At 45.1% G+C, this 18,928-nt stretch overlaps 1 protein-coding gene across 5 annotated transcripts in view; it reads left to right on the forward strand.

The window, feature by feature from the left end:
• The first annotated feature begins 276 nt into the window (after positions 1–276).
• The window catches only part of PTPRM (protein tyrosine phosphatase receptor type M), an 899,870-nt gene continuing 881,218 nt past the window's right edge, over positions 277–18,928 (forward strand). For all 5 annotated transcript variants that reach the window (XM_066246290.1, XM_066246286.1, XM_066246288.1 and 2 more), the window contains exon 1: positions 277–480. In XM_066246290.1, the coding sequence (XP_066102387.1) occupies positions 408–480 (73 nt within the window). In that variant the 5' untranslated portion in view covers positions 277–407. The remainder of the gene's footprint in view (positions 481–18,928) is intronic.

Raw genomic sequence — 18,928 nt, forward strand, 5'->3', positions numbered from 1 at the left:
GGGCTCGGGCTGCAAGCGCAGAGGCAGCGGCAGGACGCGCGCGGCCACGGCCACGGCCACGGCCGGCGGCTCGCGTCCCGAGCAGGAGAGGAAGAGCGGCGGCGGCGCAGCCGCTGGAACGGAGGGCGGATTTTGGTTCGGCGGACGCGCCCTCCGCTCCCTCGCAGCCGCGCCAGACACCGAGAGGGGTCAGCGGCCCGGGAGGAGAACCGGGGATCCTCGCCCCTGGCCCCGGGAGCCGCTGGAGTGCGGGCTTCCGCAACTGTTGGCACTTTGGGGGACGGGATCTGTTTCTGGCTGTTTCCCCTTCTCTTCTCGCTGCTCTGAGCCCAGAGCTCCCGTCCGCCCTCCGCCCTCACGCGCTCACCCTTGGCCGCCGGGGAGCGGCCCGGCGCGCACTCTCCAACATGGGGAGACTTGGGACTTGCCTGGCGACTTTGGCCGGACTTTTGCTAACTGCAGCAGGGGAGACGTTTTCAGGTAAGCGGGGCAACTACTGCCGTCGCCCGCGACACGCGGGCCGGAGCGGGAGCCCGGGACGCCGGCCGCTCCCCGGGTGGGAGCGTCTCCAGCGGGCGGCGTGTCCGGGGAGGGGGCGCGGGGCCGGGCACCGCTTCTGCCCGTGTGCCGGCGCCGGGCGAGGGTTCGGCGGGGAGGGCGGGCACCTGGAACTCGAGCTGGCGGAGCGGACGAGCCCAAAGCACTAGCCCCAGAGCCAGGACCCCCACGGGGTCCGCCGTTCCTCCGCGGCCTGGGTTCGTGGTCGGGACGGACGTCCATCACTCCGAGGAACAGCAGAAAACTTTGCCTGAAGTTGGGAGCTGCAGCCGCCAGGCCGCCGGGCGTGGGCGCTGCGCCGTCCTCCGGACCGGGAGCAGCGGCTGGGCGGGTTCTCCGGGGCTCAGCTGCGCCCGCGGCGACCGCTCTGACCCGGCAGCAGCTCTGGCAAGTCCTCGGTCGCCCAGCACCCTGCCCTTCCTGCCGCCTCCCCGGCTGGTCATCGCCGGTCACCGGGGATCGCCCCAGGGGTCGCGTGGCAGCTCGAGAGAGCCAAGGCGGGCGTTCCTCGTCGGCTTCGGCGGGAGGACGCGGCGGCTCGGGAGGGAGTGGCCGGGACCCCAGGCCTCGCACCGCCGCGGCCCAAAGCCCGTCGCGCTCCACTTTCCCACCCTCGACCCCCAGCGGAGCGCCGCTGGCCGGTGGCAACTTGTTAGCCCAACTGCGCGGCCCCGGAGGTCCCAGGTGGGCAGGAAAGGGACTGGCAGTGCGTGCGAGTGGGTGTGAGTGCGCGCGCGCGTGTGGCAGCTTGCCTGCGCGGGGCATTCCGAGCCCGGAGGAGCCCCCCGCAGAGAGGACCTGTGGAGGCGAGTCCGGGGTCAGACGCGGGGCCGAACCCTGCACGGTGATCCAGTGATGACCTCTGTGTCGCCGCTGGTACCGGGAGTACACTCGTGGATGGACAGCGAATGCTTGCACATTTTCTTTTTCATGTGTAATAGTTTCATTAAGGCCCCGATACAGTGGTGGCACTGAGCTTGTTTTTCTTTCAGTAAAAATCCCGCTATTTAGCCTTAAACTTGGGTTGCAAAATATGTTTGCATTCTGGAGGAATGAATAAGTTGGATTTTGTTTTTTGGAGACTCACTAGCAGCAAAGGCATATTTGGCTCTCCAGCCTGTGGAGACATACATTTTTCCTTCTTGGAGTGTGAGGTACATAATGCACAAAAGGCTGTTGCCTGTGTTCCTGGGCTGTGGGACCCTTGACCACAGCTGGCGGGAGAGATGAAGTTGACCTTGTAATTAGTTGGCTGATTGGCTCAGTGCTGGGAAACCCAAACCATCAACTTTCAATAAATACTGGTTTCCTAATTTTAATATTTTCTTAACTATCTGGTAGTTGCACTTGATCCAGGGGATTTAACAAAATGATATAGTGCTGTATGATATAAAATTAGTGGAGATTTTGGCCTGCATTCTTTTTTATTAATGAACTGTGGAGAAGACGCATCAGTTTTCAGGCTTTATCACTTGTTACTATTAAAAGGCAAGTGTGAGGACCTTAGAACCATAACTCCCTGCTAGGGATTTATTTAAAGTTAAACTGTGCCAAATTGTATTTGGATGGAGTTTTAGGTTGTGTGCAAGAGAGTGGACACAAATATATGTGTAGCTTATTTACACAATTAGTCTCTCATCATTAGAAAGTATTTCAGCCTGGGTAGTACTGACTTGTGTCTTTGTTAAGACATTTAAATTATCAGTCAAAATAAGAGAGACCTTTACTAAAATTTGCCAGATTTTTTTTTCTCAGAGGAAATATATCATTCTATTTGTTTGAGTTCACTATACCATTACCTGATGTGTGCTTTCTTTTTATTTGGAAAGCCAGGGTTATTTTAGTATATTCATGGGTAAGGGGGAAGTGAAGGACAGGACTTGAGCGATTGCTTAGAAATGTTGACATTTTAAAAAATTCAAAGTTGGAAAATTGTGGGTGTGCAAGGATCAGATATATTGCGGTGCATTACCTTTCTCCCTACTTTGCATTTTAGGTAGTGCAGATAGGAGGCACTTTTAATGCTTTGGTAAAGTCAGGTGTTTTTGTATGTTGAGAGAGTTAATTATGATGTTATGAGTGACTCAGAAACATTTCTTTTTATGATTCCATAAGAAATTGTATTCATTGGCTACTTTTCACCTACCATGGGAATCAGTTTTAAAGAGAGAGAAGCTAGATTGTAAGCTTCTTGAGAGCGGAGTCAGTATTTCTCCTCTTGGTTCTCAAAGAAAACAAACAAACAAACCCAGCATAGAAACTTAGCTCTATGCATTTATTATTTGTTGAATAAATTACTAATATGAATCCTGATCATGTGCAGATAGATATTCAAACTGTACGTGAATAGACTGTCACAAAAAGGAGGTGGAGGAGTGATGGTAGAAAATAGAATTGGCTTGCATTTCTCCATCATTTGAAATGATTTTCCTCAGGGGTTCTCTTTAGGCCACCCAATGGACTAAATAATGAGGTTTTATATTATCAGTGGAGGTATTTTTGTGTAACTAAGATTTATACACAAGATATTTCCCTATTCCCCGTATGTAGTGCTCCTCATTCTCATATCCTCTTTTGGAATGGGTTTGGAATGTGTATAGTTGATAATTAATCATTTCTGGAAGTATACTACACATAATTTGGATGCCAGACATCAGAAATAGAGCGCTGAAACTTATTGTAAGAAAAAAAAAACTAATTAGGTTTTTGGTCCTTAAGGACTTTATTTACTACAAACATTCCATTTTAAAAATTATCCACTTTGATACTTTTTAACTTGTTAGGGAAAATATTGGAGGCTCACTTTCTGCCTTCTAGGCTTTTAATGATCATTAAAAATAATTTTTTTGTGGAAAGGTATACAAGTAAGCTGTGAGAGAGAAAGTTAAATCATTTTATTTTTGCTTAAAATTCTTTTCCATAGAGAGAAGCCAGATAGCTGGCAAATCATTTCTCTTTGACCCAGTTTCTCAAACTGCCAAGTTGTAATATATATTATACAACAGAGTGCTTAGTTTTGCATTATAGTGGGACCGATGTGTTATGTTAAGCAAACTTTGTAGAAATAGAAATACAAACAGATTGGGCCCTTTGTTTCATTACTGTATTTGGAGTCGATGAAACTTGAACATAACTTTGTGAATTTGGGACTTTTATGATAAATTCATTTTTCAAAATACTCTTGTAAGGACATTTACGGGGAAAGAGTTGAATTTAGTTAATAGTATTGTACCAATGTTTAATTTTTTTAGTTTTGGTAATTATGTGGTTTGGTTAGATGTAAAACATTTGGGAAAAGCAGATGAAATGTGCACTTGATAGCTCTCTACTACTTTCGCAACTTTTCTGTAAGTCTAAAAGTACTTCAAAATACAAAAATGTAAAGTTTTTAAATTTACAAAGACTGGGGATAGATTTGTTGAGCAGTTTGACCTTTTTCGGATAGCTAGAATCATGTCCTTTTACATTTTTATGGTGCTTATTAGCTAGATTGATAATTGATAAGATGAAAATACTTCAAATTGAAAGCAGTGAGCATGAAAGAACTATGTGAAGAAATTACTGTAACATTTTTAGTGTTATGTGTATGTATAGGAGTATTGTTTGAGTACGATACATTGTTTTGATATGGAAAATTAAACGATTTAGTCTCATGTTTTCAAAAGGCTATTTTATAGGTTTTCAGAGGAGAAATTACATATACTCATCTATAGGCAAAAATGTATATACAGTGTAAATAGAGTAATTCAAAATGAACTTAATGAAAAGTAATTAGTAATGTGTTCAGACTATATATATAAACCCTGTATGAATCAAGCATAATCTTTAGCTGGGAAAAAGTAAATTTTAACATGTAAGAATTTCAGTGACAATACTATAAAAGTTGATGACTTCATTTAAATTTTCATAGTTCATAACAGTTATAATATATTCTAAGAATTAGTAGGCTATATATATCTGTTTTGGTAGAGGAACTCTTTTAGAGTAAGTATTATTTGTTTACAGTTTTTGTTTTAGATTTTATTAAGTTTTGTAGAATGAGTGTTACTATCTAAGTATCCTAAGTCATAGTTTTCAGTTAGCAGGTCAGGAGTTTTAATGAAGACTTACACGCTTTTCAATGCTGCAACATTTGTCATAAGGGTGTGCTTTTAACTTCTCAGATTCTTCTCTTTGAAATCCAACTTTGCCCCAAACTTCCTTACAGTTTCATATCTTAGTATGTTTATTTTTTTTATCAATTCATGTGTTAATAAGCTTATTTTATAAGCGAGAGAAAGTGTACTCATTAAAGTTTTTCAAACTCACTAAATGAAAAAATGTTCAAAGACACAAAATAATAGAAACTTCCCATCAGTTGGAAGATTCGGTGTCTCAGGTTCCTAAAATACTTGCGGTGGTTTTCAGTTTAGGCATCAGAAAGCCTGAGTGTACACTGTAGTTCCAGAAAAACTGAAGAGAGAAAAATAAGTAGGGCTAGTTAGTGTTGGGTGGGGAGTAGGAAAGCTTTAGTCATCAACCTTGGTCGTCTGGAGTCCCCCACCGTTGGCAAGGCCAGGGCGTAATTAAGGGGTGGGGACTGTGTGAGAGAAAAAGAAAAGGAAACAGGCAGGAGAGAAAGGGTTGTGTGCTCAGGTGGAAAGCAGGCAAGTTCTGGAGATCCCAGCAGGGGAGGGTGACTTCCTACTCTCTCTTTGCCGTTAGGGATGGAACATATGGAAAGTTAAGGGAGAGTAAGCAAAAGAGTGACAAAGTATGCGGAACCTCTCACACAAGGGCTTTTGGTGGCTCGGGGAGGGCCTGGGGGTCTTGAGCCAGTGCTGACAGTGAACTGTGTTTAAACTCGTACTTCTCAAAACTCAGTGTGCCCCAGGATCACTGGGAGCAGTCCTTCCCAACGCTGATTTCTCTGGGGAGCCTTGGTGATCCTGAAGTGGAAGGACCCTGGAGGGTCTTACTGCATCCCCGAGTGATCCCGGTTTGTGGACACATTTTGAGAAATGTTCTAAAAGTAGTTCTCAGTGTCCTCAGGCCAGCAGCAGCACAAGCAGCAGGGAACCTGTTACCCATGCAGCTCCAGGCCACGCCCAGACCTACTGGGTCAGAAACTCGGGGCATGCGGGCAGCAGTCTCTGGGACAGGCCCTCCAGCGGGGCTCTGATACCTGTTGAAGTCTGACAACTGCTGTTCTAAAAGCACGGGTTCCTCGTCCTGCATCATCAGCCTCCTTGGACAAGAGCTGAGAGAGGACGACAGGTGAAAATATAATTCACATTCATGCACTTACTAGCCTCTCGATGAACACTGCCAACATTATGAACAGGCTGATGTGATTGTTAGGTGTAACTGCCAGCGTGACATTTCAAATAATAGTTTTATCTGGGGAAGATACTGGATCCATCCAGTTGTAAAAAAAAGTTTTCTGTAATTATACCACAATAGAAAGTTTTTTTTGTTTTTTTTTTCATTTTTCCTAAGCTGGAAATGGGGAGGCAGTTAGATAGACTCCCGCATGCGCCCGACCGGGATCCGCCCGGCATGCCCACCAGGGGGCGATGCTCTGCCCCTCTGGGGCGTCACTCTGTTGCGTCCAGAGCCATTCTAGCACCTGAGGCAGAGGCCACAGAGCCATCCCCAGCGCCTGGGCCATCTTTGCTCCAATGGAGCCTCACTGCAGGAGGGGAAGAGAGAGAGAGAGGAAGGAGAGGGGGAGGGGTGGAGAAGCAAATGGGCACCTCTCCTGTGTGCCCTGGCCGGGAATCGAACCCAGGACTCCTGCACGCCAAGCCGATGCTCTACCGCTGAGCCAACCGGTCAGGGCCCACAATAGAAAGTTTTAATGAGATTTTGCAGTGATGATGAGCCATTGGAAATTTTTCTCAGTTGATATTGTGTATAGAAGAAGTTTGTTTGGCTTGTAATAAGCACAGAGCCCAGCGCGTGCCTATTAAAATACTGTAATACCTTTAATTTAGGTAAATATGCACTGAGCACTTCACCTTTTGACTGGCCTGTTTTTGGTGAGGGAAGGTTGGGGTGGCAAGGAGCTAAGTTAAGAAAGCTTCGAGTTCCCATACTTTGGAAAGTTATCCATCTATAAAAGTTTCAAAATTCGCTGAAATGGAAAGAAACAAAGATTTTCTTAGTAGAAAACTGGGACTTTAAATCCATAGAATTTGGAATTGTAATGTGGAAATGTGAAACTTTGTCTTTGGGAATGAACTCAACTTTCAAACAGAGAGTGAAAGGTTTTCATTATATGTGTCTTTAAAGTACTGACAATGTGTATCCTAAAATGGAGCCCTGTGTTTCTGTTATTCACAAAAGACAATCATTGCATCTCTGTCATCTAACACTCCAGGCAAATAAGAGTGATTGGGATGTCACTTAACAGATTTATCTTAAAAACGTTGTCACCAGACTTTGAGGGAATGTCAGAGTGCTTTTCACGAGGCAGTCTAGCCTCCTGCTTCCTGCTTCTACTGCTGCTGCTGCTACTGCTGCTGCTGCTGCGATTCTCAGCTGATCACTAGGTGTAGCTGCATCCCTAACCCCACCTGCTGAGCCAGAACCCAGCCTTTCCTGAGGCAGGCTTCCTGGGCGCCCAGCTGAAGGAAGGCACGCTGTTTAGTGGACCTCATCTGCCCGATGTTTGTCTCTCTTTATTATAAAATTAAATTCTTGAGGAGGACTTGTAGTTCCACTGGTAGTTGTAGTTTATTTTGTTGTTGTTCAAGCACTCATCCCAAGACAACTTGAAACTCATCTGTGATAATCTGCCTCATTTCTCTCCCTCTCTTTGGCTGTTGAGATATGTTGCTGCTATTCTATGTATATAGCAGTGGAACTTGAAGGATGATATATCTGCCAACTAAGTAAGAGTTCGTGTTAACCTTGTGGGGCCTTCTTGATCGGGCCTTTTAGTAGTAGGACAGAAAAGGCAGTGGAGTGAATGGCCTTATGTAGGTGTGTAACACTCATGTGAAGTGACTTGTGTGCCCTGCTTACATCTGCAAAAGATTACTTCTGTAACACTGTTGGTTTGGGTATATAAATCAGGAAGTCATTAAAATTTGCATGGAAATCTGATTCAGTAAGTTTGCCTGCTTAAAACTCAGAAGACTAATGAGTCATTAAAAACTTTTTCTATGAAGCGCAAGTTGGAAGCTAGGAGGGGATGGAGGATGTGCTAGAAGGCTGTGTGTGTCACTTACTTTAGATCTCGGCGGATGGGGGAGGGGTGTGACCTTGCCGGCCAAAGAACTGTGATTGCTGGGTGTGTAGGAGAGGGCGAATGACAGTAGAGACTTGTTAAAATGGATACTTTAGAATCTCTCTTGGAGGAAAAGGCCGCTGTTTAACGCAATGATTTATTTCCAAATACAGCAGCCTAGGCAGAAGCGTTTACTTTTTATGGGCTGCAAAATGTAAAAGCTTACAGTGCATCAGTTTGTTTTCAGATGGGTGGATATTCATTTTAATCTCTCATTCCTATTCAATATGCAGAAAGCAGATTTATTGCAGACAATGGAAAGAATATGCTTTAGTTTGGGTTATAGAGGCCCCGTTACTTCTCCTGTGCTTCCAGAGAGAGATTCAGCACAGATTCGAAGGAAGGTGGGCTTCTGACAGCCGGTGGGAAGGACCTGGCCCATACCCATTTCACAGTCCAGTTTGGATGGATCCTATTTCATCTCTCTTCTCAGGTGGAATAGTTTGAGATACCAGTACTTTCAATCACGTCATAACCACATGCTAGAAACGGACTCATTTTTTTTCCTCTAGTTACAAAATTATAAAATGGTCTAAAGCATTCCTTTGAAAATAAATGCCAATAATATAAATATATAAATCAAATTACTGAACAGTGTTGAGCATGTAGTAATCACTTAGTAAATATTTGTTGAGTTGATGAATAAATAAATTGATTGAATGAAGTTTCCTTGGGGAAGAAAAACTATCAAGTTCCTTAATGCTGATTGTTGTTCTTTCCTTTCTATCAGTTTGACTTTATTAAAGCATTTGTAATAACCTTAACAACAGGCCCAGGCGATGGGTTTTGTGCTAGGTACCCTTAGCAATTTCTAGACATACAGAGATTCAGTTGCTAACTTTAAGGGAAAAGGAGTTACCTTTTGTTAATTAAGCATGTAAATGTAAGCCTGTAATTTTATCATGCGTAATAAAAATTTATAAATCAGTTATTGCCAGAAGGTAGAATTTTGACATAACATTAATCACTAAGAAAATAAATTTATTAGGTGGTAGATTTATCATGACTCTTGGGGGTGGAATTTGACTTAGTCATGGGTATATTAAAAGAACAGTGGTTCGCTAGGAAGAAGGTGCCAGGACAGGGAATCCTAGATAATATCTCTGCAGGTTTTATATCTGATATAGACTGAAATTAATTATACCTGCACCGAGCTCACGTTGACATCGGCTCCTCTTCAGTGCGGCTGGCAAGATCTCGGTTCTTTTTCTTTCATCCATATGGTACATTCTCAGGTGATGAAGCTTAATAAAAAGGGACTACTTTCACAACAATCTCCTAAACTGGTTTTTACTTCCTTGCTTTTTAAGCTGTGGACCACTGAACGTAGTGTAAATCTTCCCAGTTGTTACCTACTAGCATCATGTCATGTGTGTATGTTATGGGGGCTATTGTCCTATTTCGTCAGCTCGTCAGGTACCGTCTTCATGGCGTTTGTGGTTTGCGCGGCTTTTCGAGAGCCCTTCCCTTTCTTTCCGGACGGACTGCTTAGTGGGCGGGGCGCCACTGTGGGCAGCCTGTTGGCAGTTCTGTGTCACTGACTGTTGAACGGTTTGGATTGGGGGTCTGCCCAGTCACAGAGGGACTGGGCCACTGGAGTGTGTTAAGGCCCTGGGAGCAGCTGTGGGGTCCCTGGGGCGTGAAAAGAAGGCTCAAGTGGAAGGCAGGGTGGGATACCAGCATTGGAGTCACCTGAGGCTCTTGTTAAAAACGCTTCCTTCTGGCCTCACAGACCTATTGAGTCAAAAATCTTTGGAGCTGGGTCACAGAAACTGGTAGAGAAACACCTCCGATGAGTTTGGTGCTCATTCAAGGTGAAAGACAATTGAAATTAGCAATGACTCAGAGACCCCACCCTTTAGAGAATTTATTACATCTGTTCTGAGCAGTGTTAAGAGAGCCGCTGAGGATCATCACATGAAGTTTTACATCCCAAAGTACAATTGACTAGAGAGCTTTTTTTTTTTTTAATGAAGCAAAGGCTTTCTGGTGTCAGAAGAGAAAATGATATTGTGAAATGAGTTATTTTATAAGAACTTTTCTGCTTCATACTCATCTTCCATTTTGGTGGCCTCTAAGTAAATGTGATATCTGTCTGGAATTTTTAGGATATCATAGTGAAAGAATAAAGTCATTTTAAAATAATCTCACAGATGATTTTAGATATTTAAATTCATAGATATGAGCTGCATTTTGAGATGTCTCATTCAGAGAAGGTAAAGAGATAAGATGATATTAGGAAGATTATTTTTCTAGCACTTTTTCCTTTTTCTCATGTTCCCTGAAATATATGGACACCGTAGAATTATTGGCCCTTGGAGCCTGATAAGCATGGGTCCAAAACTTGGCATTTTGACTATAGTATTTCTTCAAATACTCACAAACCAAAAAAACAGGCACACCAGCCTGCTTAAAGCACTTGCAATTTCCACCAGCTCATCATTTCGACCAAAGAAGAAAGGTGCCTGTTGAAATGTCGTCTCTGGGAGAGTCAGCTTATTGAGTCATCTTATATATGACATCCTCAACTAGCTGTCACCTCAGTAAGTTGACATCCTTAGATGTCAGATTTCTCATTGGTGAAACGAAGACATTTGATTCAAGGATCTGTGGGGTTTGTCCAATCACTTAAAGAGCATGAGGCTTGTCACCTACTGTATCTTATTTAGGCTCACATTAGCTTGTCAGATAGCATGGAAGTCAGAGCGTGAGACCCGGATCAATGGGTCCTTTCTGATAGATGAGGAGAGGAGAAATGTCTAGAACATTGGGTCCAATATGAGAGCATGCCTGATATACTGCTAACTTGCTTGTTAAAAAGTAGTGGGTGTTGAAGGGATGTGTGAAGGATTTTAGGTGCTTTCCGTACTTGCCATTGGCTGTCTCGGCACAAAGGAGATGTGCACAAAGGAAGCTCTCTCTTTTCCACTGTACTTGAGGATATAGTTGCCACTCACAGGTGCCACCAAAGGTTCCGCAGCAGCTAGACTGTTTAGGCGGTGATTTTCTACTTAGATAGATATTGGCAGCATAGATAGAAGTCTGATTCTAAGAACTTAGAAATGATAGAATTAAGTGAGGACCATGTGCATCTGCTGGATACTGTGCTGACAGGACATGATATTCTCAAACGTATTGCTGTCCAGAAGCTAATAAAAAGTTGGCTCAGAGGATCGATGGAAGCTTTGGGAGGTCAAACTGACTCCCTGCCTAACAAAGCCAGGTCCTCTGAGCGTGGGGTATGCACACCGTGTTATATCTGCCTTCCCCATACACGCAGATGCCGAGTTGCCTTTTATTGATTTATGCTTTCATTTGAAGCCATCTGCCTGTGTTGAGGTATGCTCTATGCAGATGTGTTTCAAATGGACTATTGTGTTTATTGGAAAGATGTTGAGGTGTGTGATATTATGCAATATCAAATCTTTATAGTGACCTTCTGGAGATTTCCTTCTGGGTCTTGGTTTCAGGAAATTATGTGATTTTCCTGTGCAGTTATTTTTTTCTTGTGGACAAAGTGAATTATATAACCTACCCAGTTTTCCTGTTTATGTTAGCTGTTAGAAAGCCAGATTTAGTCCTGGCCAGTTGACTCAGCAGTAGAGCATTGGCCCAGTAGAGCATTGGTCCTGGGTTCAATTCCTAGTCAGGGCACACAGGAGAAGCAGCCATCTGCTTGTCTACCCCTCTCCTTCCTTTCCCTCACCAGCCCCCTTCTGCAGCCATGGCTCAATTGGCTCAAGTGACTTGGCCCACGGCACTGAGGATGGCTCCATGGCCTTGCCTCAGGTGCTAAAATAGCTTGGTTGCTGAGCAATGGAGCAATGACCCCAGATGGGTAGAGCATCAGCCCCAGACAGGGGTTGCCAGGTGGATCCCAGTTGGGGAGCATGCGGGAGTCTCTCTCTACTTCCCTACCTCTCACTTAATAAAAAAAATAAACAAAAACAAAGCCAGATTCAGATGTGTTCTGAGTAGAACAGAAATGCTCAGTCAAAGCCAGACATCAAGCGTGGAAATTGTTGACTCTTGTATGTAACAGAAGGGGCTGTGGGTGGGCATGACTGGTCCACTGGTCCCAGGAGCTCAACTCAGTCATCAGAGTTCCAAGTCTTCCTCTCTAAGTCTCTTTCCTTCTTTTTGATATTTCTAAGTGTTTACAAGACAAATGCTGTAGCTCCAAGCCCAGTGGAAAGAGAGATTCTTTTCTGCAGTTACAAATCACTCCTGCTGTGGGGCTCGAGGAGTCAGTTCACATCACCTGCTTTGACATTAACCTCACGCTCTGGCTTGGCCCACTCACTGGTCCAGGGGTATGGTCAGCACTCCTGAACCACATGGAATAAGAGTGGGGAAATGGAGATATCTTCATAGACAAAAGGGTCCTGTTACCAGTTGAAGAGAATAGGTGCTGGCTGGGGAAAAAGCAGTGAGACACCCAGAGCGACAGTCTGTGCCGTAGAACCATTTCTGGTTCTTTCATGGTTTGATCCTGAGTGTCCTCTTCATTTTCCCCACCTCATTCTAATTTACCTTGCGGTTTTTATGTATCATTATAAATATATTCAATCTTTTTGGAACTGGGTGGTGGTAGCAGAAAATAAATGAGTTCCAAATCTTACCATTAGAGTCAGTGTTCTAAATATGACTTTTGTGTGTGTGTGCGCATTTCTTTTACTTCCTGGTGACCCCGTGGAACACATTCATTGCTCCATGAAGGTAAAGAACACAGGAGTGGGAATTTAGTGCAGAGGTTATTACATTCTAGTTCAGTACTTCTCCACTTCTTTTTTTAAAGCCTCAAAACTTTTTTGTTTGTTTGTTTGTATTTTTCTGAAGTGAGAAACCAGTGGGGGGACGGGGTTGGGAGGCAGACAGACAGACTCCCGCATGTGCCTGACGGGGATCTACCTGGCATGTCCACCAGGGGGCGATGCTCTGCCCATCTGGGGCGCTGCTCTGTTGCAACCAGAGCCATTCTAGCTCCTGAGGCAGAGGCCACAGAGCCATCCTCAGCACCCGGGCCAACTTTTGCTCCAGTGGAGCCTTGGCTGTGGGAGGGGAAGAGAGAGACAGAGAGGAAGGAGAAGGGGAAGGGTGGAGAAGCAGATGGGCGCTTCTCCTTTGTGCCCTGATGGAGAATCAAACCCGGGACTTCCACATGCCGAGCTGATGCTCTACCGTTGAGCCAACTGGCCAGAGCCCAAACCTCAAAATCTTTTGCTCAAGTAAAATTTCACATAGATAAGAAAGCATAACAATCTTTTGGTTAAACAAAAACTTTTTGTGGTCAGATTTAAAACTGATCTTTCAAATTGGGGAACAAGGTATAATGATTAGGTATTGCTGTGAAACAAATCTTGCAAAACTTGGTGGCTTAAAACAACAACCGTTTACTATTTTTTTGTGTCCCATGGGTGGTATTTGGATCTCAGCTGAACTTGGTATACTTTATGTTATGTATGTGTTTCTATGCAGCTGATCTTGGCAGGGCTCTCTTGATGTTTTGGGGTTGGCTGGCTATAGGTTGGTCTTGGATGGCCTCGCCTGGGACAGCTGGGCTCTCCTCTGTGTGGTCCTTCATTATCCAGCTGGCAGAGTTTCCAAAGAGAGCGCAGAATTATGCTGTAATGCCGGTGGCTAAGGCCAGGCAGGTCCATGTTGGATTCGGGCAAACGGTAGAGAGACTGTGGAACCAGAAAGAGCTGGGCCATTTTCGTTTAATAGATTCTCATAACAGCGGGTAAGCAAACAGTCAGGAAAAATCACTTCTCACAGCAGCAGACAGCAGCAAAACAGCCCCTCACAGTGGCAGGCATGCAGTCTGCAATCCGCCCTGAGGGCAAGTACTTGTAGTCTTACATAGGTTATACACACGTGGCTCTGCCACGTGCACACGCACAGATCATGAAGAGTGCAAGCAAGCAAGCAAGCCTAACACAGCTGTTTTCCCAGCGTACGCCAAAGCCTCTTGGCTTACACGTGGGAAGGGCACATTGTCACTTCTATCTTGTCTGGTCAAAGACAGTCACAAGGCCAGCGTACAATCAGGGGTGGGGAAATAGACCCCACTCCTTGCCTTGTGGGGCTGCAGGGCCACACCGTAAGGGAAACAAGAAGGAGAGGTGGGGAATTGGGTCCCTTACAGGGGACTGCCAGAACCCAGCGCCTGTGTTCTAAGATGTGTCTGTTTTCTAGAACACAGTTGGGAAGTCCCTGGCAGAATGAAAAAAAAAAAGAAGGAATTTAATGAGAAAGATCTGCATGCAAGGGCCCACCCTGCCTCTAACTGTTACCCGAGAGGGAAGTTAACTTCAGTAAACTCAGTTCCTTATCTGTAAGTAGGGTCATTCAGAGGCATTCTGATTCATAGGTTTGCTTCACATGTCACATAGGATAACTGACAATGAATGAATGAATGAATGAATGAATGAATGAAAAATAACTTTTACAATCTCACGAGTCTCTAGGTGTATTCTGAAGGTAATTACAGCCTGAGGTTTTCTCCAGATCATGTCATTTATTAGCTGTGAAAGTCATATCACCACTGTGAGATCTGCTTCTCCATCTGTGAAAAGAGGATGGTGTTTCTGTGTTTGGTTGCCCCATGGAAGGCACAGTGCCTGGTCTGTGATGAGAGCTGCTGTCATTGTTAGAGCTCTCTGACCACAGAATAACCTCGAGCCATTGTCTTGCGTGTTTCCCTTATGTCTGCAAACTCCGTAGGTCCTCAGCCCCAGGTTTTCTTCCATTTGTAATCTGATTGATAAAGTTACCTGTATTTCTCTGTTTTCCCAGCAGCAAGAGGAGAGGAAATGAATATTGCATGCCACCTAGGTGCTGGGTCCTTTACGTAATATTTACTACCAAAGCAATCTTATAATGTGAAAGTGGTGGGTCTGCCATTGTATGGTTTTTGGAACTGAGGGGGTCGCAACACATTTTTGGATGTCATATAGAGAGTGGTTTCAGCTCTTTATGAACCCCAAAGTGTTCCTTTCTTCCAGTACTTCTTGGGCCTCAGCCCTTGTTCTTATTCCTGACGACTGGGCCCAAAGACACATCATAATTCTCAAGTATGCTTAAGTATTTGGTACAATTTCTCTCTCTCTTCTTTATTTTTATTTTAAGTGAGAGGAGGGGAGTTAGTGAAATAGATTCCCACATAAGCCCCAACTGGGATGCACCCTGGAACCCCCATCTGGGGCCCATGCTCCAATCAATCCAGCTATCCCCTGTGCCTGAGGCTGATGGGCTCAGACCAACCAAGCTACCCTCAGCACCCTGGGCCAACGCTCAAACCAATCCAGCCACCGGCTGTGGGAGGGGAAGAGAGAGAGAAAGGGGAGAGGGAGAGGAAGAGAAGCAGATGGTCACTTCTCATGTGTGCCCTGACTGGATATCAAATCCATATGACTGGGTGTCCATATGCCAGGCCGATGCTCTATCCACTGAGCAGCCAGCCAGAGCCACAATTTCTCATTTGAATATTAAAAACAATTGTGCATTTGGTGGAGCCCAGTAGTGCAATGTAACTACTGCGATTTCACAGCTCTCTGAAAGAGTAAATTAAAAGGAAAAATTCTTAGCTTCTAAATAATTTGAATGAAATTAATTAAATAGAGACTTTATCCATATTTTTCACGAGCAGAAGAGGGCAGAATGTTGTCTTCTGTGTCACTTCAAATCCTCTAGATAGAATTTTTTTTGGTAATTTCTTGTGTTTGGCATCTGGATATCTGATTGATGTAAAAAGTATAAAATCCTTTGTAAATCTCTTATCAGTGTGCCTTAGTGATCTGGGCAAAATGCCACTAAGGTCAGAGATAATTTTTTTGATGCACTTCAGGTAGAAGTAGGCAGGCCTTTGGAGATTGATGTTAATCACCTTCTTTATAACAGATTTCTGTTTCTTTTGAGGTTGGACAAAGGCAAAGATAGCCTTTGTAGATACATATTTGAAGGATTTAAAATAATCCAATGAGTCAGGTCTAACTGTAGTCACAATGAAAAAGAACTATGTCATATGTAACGGACTCTAATAAATAGGTTATTTTGCTTATTTAAATCACTTTCTTTTGCAATATTCTTGGGGACACTCATACCAAAATAAACTATGCATTAATAAAAGAATAAGTGAATATTAAGAGACTATTAGCATCTATCAGAGTGATTTTTAAAACATGAATATAGGCCCTGGCCGGTTGGCTCAGCGGTAGAGCGTCGGCCTGGCGTGCGGGGGACCCGGGTTCGATTCCCGGCCAGGGCACATAGGAGAAGCACCCATTTGCTTCTCCACCCCCCCTTCCTCTCTGTCTCTCTCTTCCCCTCCCGCAGCCAAGGCTCCATTGGAGCAAAGATGGCCCGGGTGCTGGGGATGGCTCCTCGGCCTCTGCCCCAGGTGCTAGAGTGGCTCTGGTCGCAGCAGAGTGACGCCCCGGAGGGGCAGAGCATCGCCCCCTGGTGGGCAGAGAGTCGCCCCTGGTGGGCATGCTGGGTGGATCCCGGTCGGGCGCATGCGGGAGTCTGTCTGACTGTCTCTCCCTGTTTCCAGCTTCAGAAAAATACAAAAAAAAAAAAAACAAAAACCCAAAAACATGAATATAGCTCTTTTGCCAAGATAATTTATAAAATAATGATCATTTAACAGATGCAAATTTATACATAAGATGTTATTTTGGAAAGATTCTGGAACAACTAGAGATGAAATGAGGTGGTTTGCTCACTGTTAAGGCTGAGGAGGGTCCCAGGACTGGACATTTAGGTTCTAATGTGTGGTGCTGCTCCTATCTGGCATGTCATTTGGGTCAGGCCATCTCATTGTGACTTCAGTCCCTGAAGAATAAAATAGATGTTCTAATACTCTGAGAACCTAAAATGTCTGTGAGAATCAAATTCAATAATTTTAAAAACCGCTCTCTCAGCGATGAAGTCCTCTCCCCATGTTCTCTGTCTTACTGACACACGCCCTCGGTTAGCACGGTTTCCCAGGGCTCGAGTTTGAGCAGGCCGTGCTGCGGAGCTAACCTGTGCCCCTCACTCTGCCCCCTGTGGCGCCCCTCCTAGGCCTGCTTTTAGTGAAAGTAACCTCGCTACCAGCCACCAGGTGGTTGTTCTCTATCTCCTTATAAATGGGAAATTGCTATTAGGTTGGCGTTTTTCCCTCTCGGGAAGCTTTCTGAATGCATGCTGTTTTTTATTTCTATTCCGGGCCACCTTTGTAGCCCAGGATTATTCTTTCATGTCTCAGTTCCGTAGGTGAAATGGAACACAGGGGTGAGGGATCCTCGGTGACTGGAAGAATAGTGAAAGGTTGTTTGCAAGGCATAGTCTCTTCCAAAAAAATAAGTAATGATGTAGGACTGGAATGAAATGAGGCAGCCGGAGCCCTCCTAGGCCGGAGCGGCTGTGCCTTCTGTGGGAGGAGACTTCTGGGTCAGCTCTGTCTGAGGCCAAGCTGGCTGGCTACGCAGGACACAGGGGTGTCCAAGATGAGGGCTTGCTCACAGAAAATCTCGAGGGGCATGCAGGTTAGCTGAGGGCTGGCCTGGCCAAGCGAGCTCTGAGCTGAGTCTGCAGGAAGGAAGGCCCTGAGGCTGGGCTCGCCATGGTCAGCTCCCAGCGGCAGGCAGGGCGTGGAGTGCAGCGTGCCAGCGGCAATTAGGAGCTGCTCATGAGACCTACGGGCACTGTCTTGGTACAGTTCAGACGGAAAGGAGAGAGAGACCTCTAAATAGTATTTTCTTGGAATATTCCCCCCCGCCCCACCTCTAAAAATGGAACGCCTCCTATGTGAGCTAGTGTTTGAAGAGAGCGTCATCTACTTAGAGCAGATGCAGAAGAAGGGTAAAGGCCTGGGAAATTGAATAGAGGAACAAACTTTTAATACTCTTTTTTTTTTTAATTGGAAAACCCTGTTAGTGCTTTGGCCTCTTTCCCTTCTGTCTCCTGGCAGTAGCTTGTGTTTGCTGCCGTGTTTAAGGATGGCTGTGCTGGAAGCTGGGGAAGTGTGGGGACTAGAGAACATTCAGGAACCAAAAAATGGACTTCTTTTATTCCCGTGCCTCCTATCATGGTCCTAGACTTGCTCTTTTTCCTTTTTCTTCTTTCTCTTTCTGCATTTCATCTTGAGCAATAAGTGGGTTTTTAAAGGAAGTGGTGAAGCAAACACTGGACTGTCACCATCCCTGTCCCAGTGGAGTTGTCAGTGGACAGGCTGCTTGGCAGCCTGTTTCTCCTCTGACAGGTGGAGGCAGGACGGTGAGTGTTGGTCCAAATGGTAAGTGAAGTCTCATCGCTACCACGTCTGTTTCAGGCACTGGCTGGTGCTTTATCTGCCTTATATTTAATCAACACAGTATTTAAGGGTAAAAGTATTATAATATAAACCAAAGGACAACTAATACTTACTGAATACTTAAACGGTCTGGGCATTATGCTAAGTGTTTTTTTTAAAATATATATTATTATCTTATTTAATACTGATAACCACCTATATTGCCCCCATGTTACCGGCTTGGAAGTAAGTTCACAGGCTAAGCAAAGTGACCAAGCTCAGATAAGTTGTAAGGGGAAAGCTGAGATTTGAACTTTACCAGCCTGAATCTGAAGCCACTAACACATTGTTCCTGCCAATTCTTTTTTTTTTTTTTTTTGTATTTTTCTGAAGCTGGAAACAGGGAGAGACAGTCAGACAGACTCCCACATGCGCCCGACCGGGATCCACCCGGCACGCCCACCAGGGGGCGATGCTCTGCCCCTCCGGGGCGTCGCTCTGTCGCGACCAGAGCCACTCTAGCGCCTGGGGCAGAGGCCAAGGAGCCATCCCTAGCGCCTGGGCCATCTTTGCTCCAATGGAGCCTCTCCTGCCAATTCTTTGTATCAAATGCAGCTAGACCCACTCTGCACACACCAGGAACTTAACCTGCTTTTGTTTCGAGACCCTGGATCTCGACTGCTTAGCTAGGAGTCCAGAGAGGGTTGTATGGTGGTTCGGTAGTAAAGGGCATTGGCCCCTGAATAACAGCAGGAAGGAATAGAGGAAAACACTGACTCTCAGGACACTTATACCAGGTTAGTCTTTTTACTTTGGAGGAT

The sequence above is a fragment of the Saccopteryx bilineata genome, chromosome 11 (assembly GCF_036850765.1).
Source record: "Saccopteryx bilineata isolate mSacBil1 chromosome 11, mSacBil1_pri_phased_curated, whole genome shotgun sequence".
In the NCBI taxonomy this organism is placed as follows: Eukaryota; Metazoa; Chordata; class Mammalia; order Chiroptera; family Emballonuridae; genus Saccopteryx; species Saccopteryx bilineata.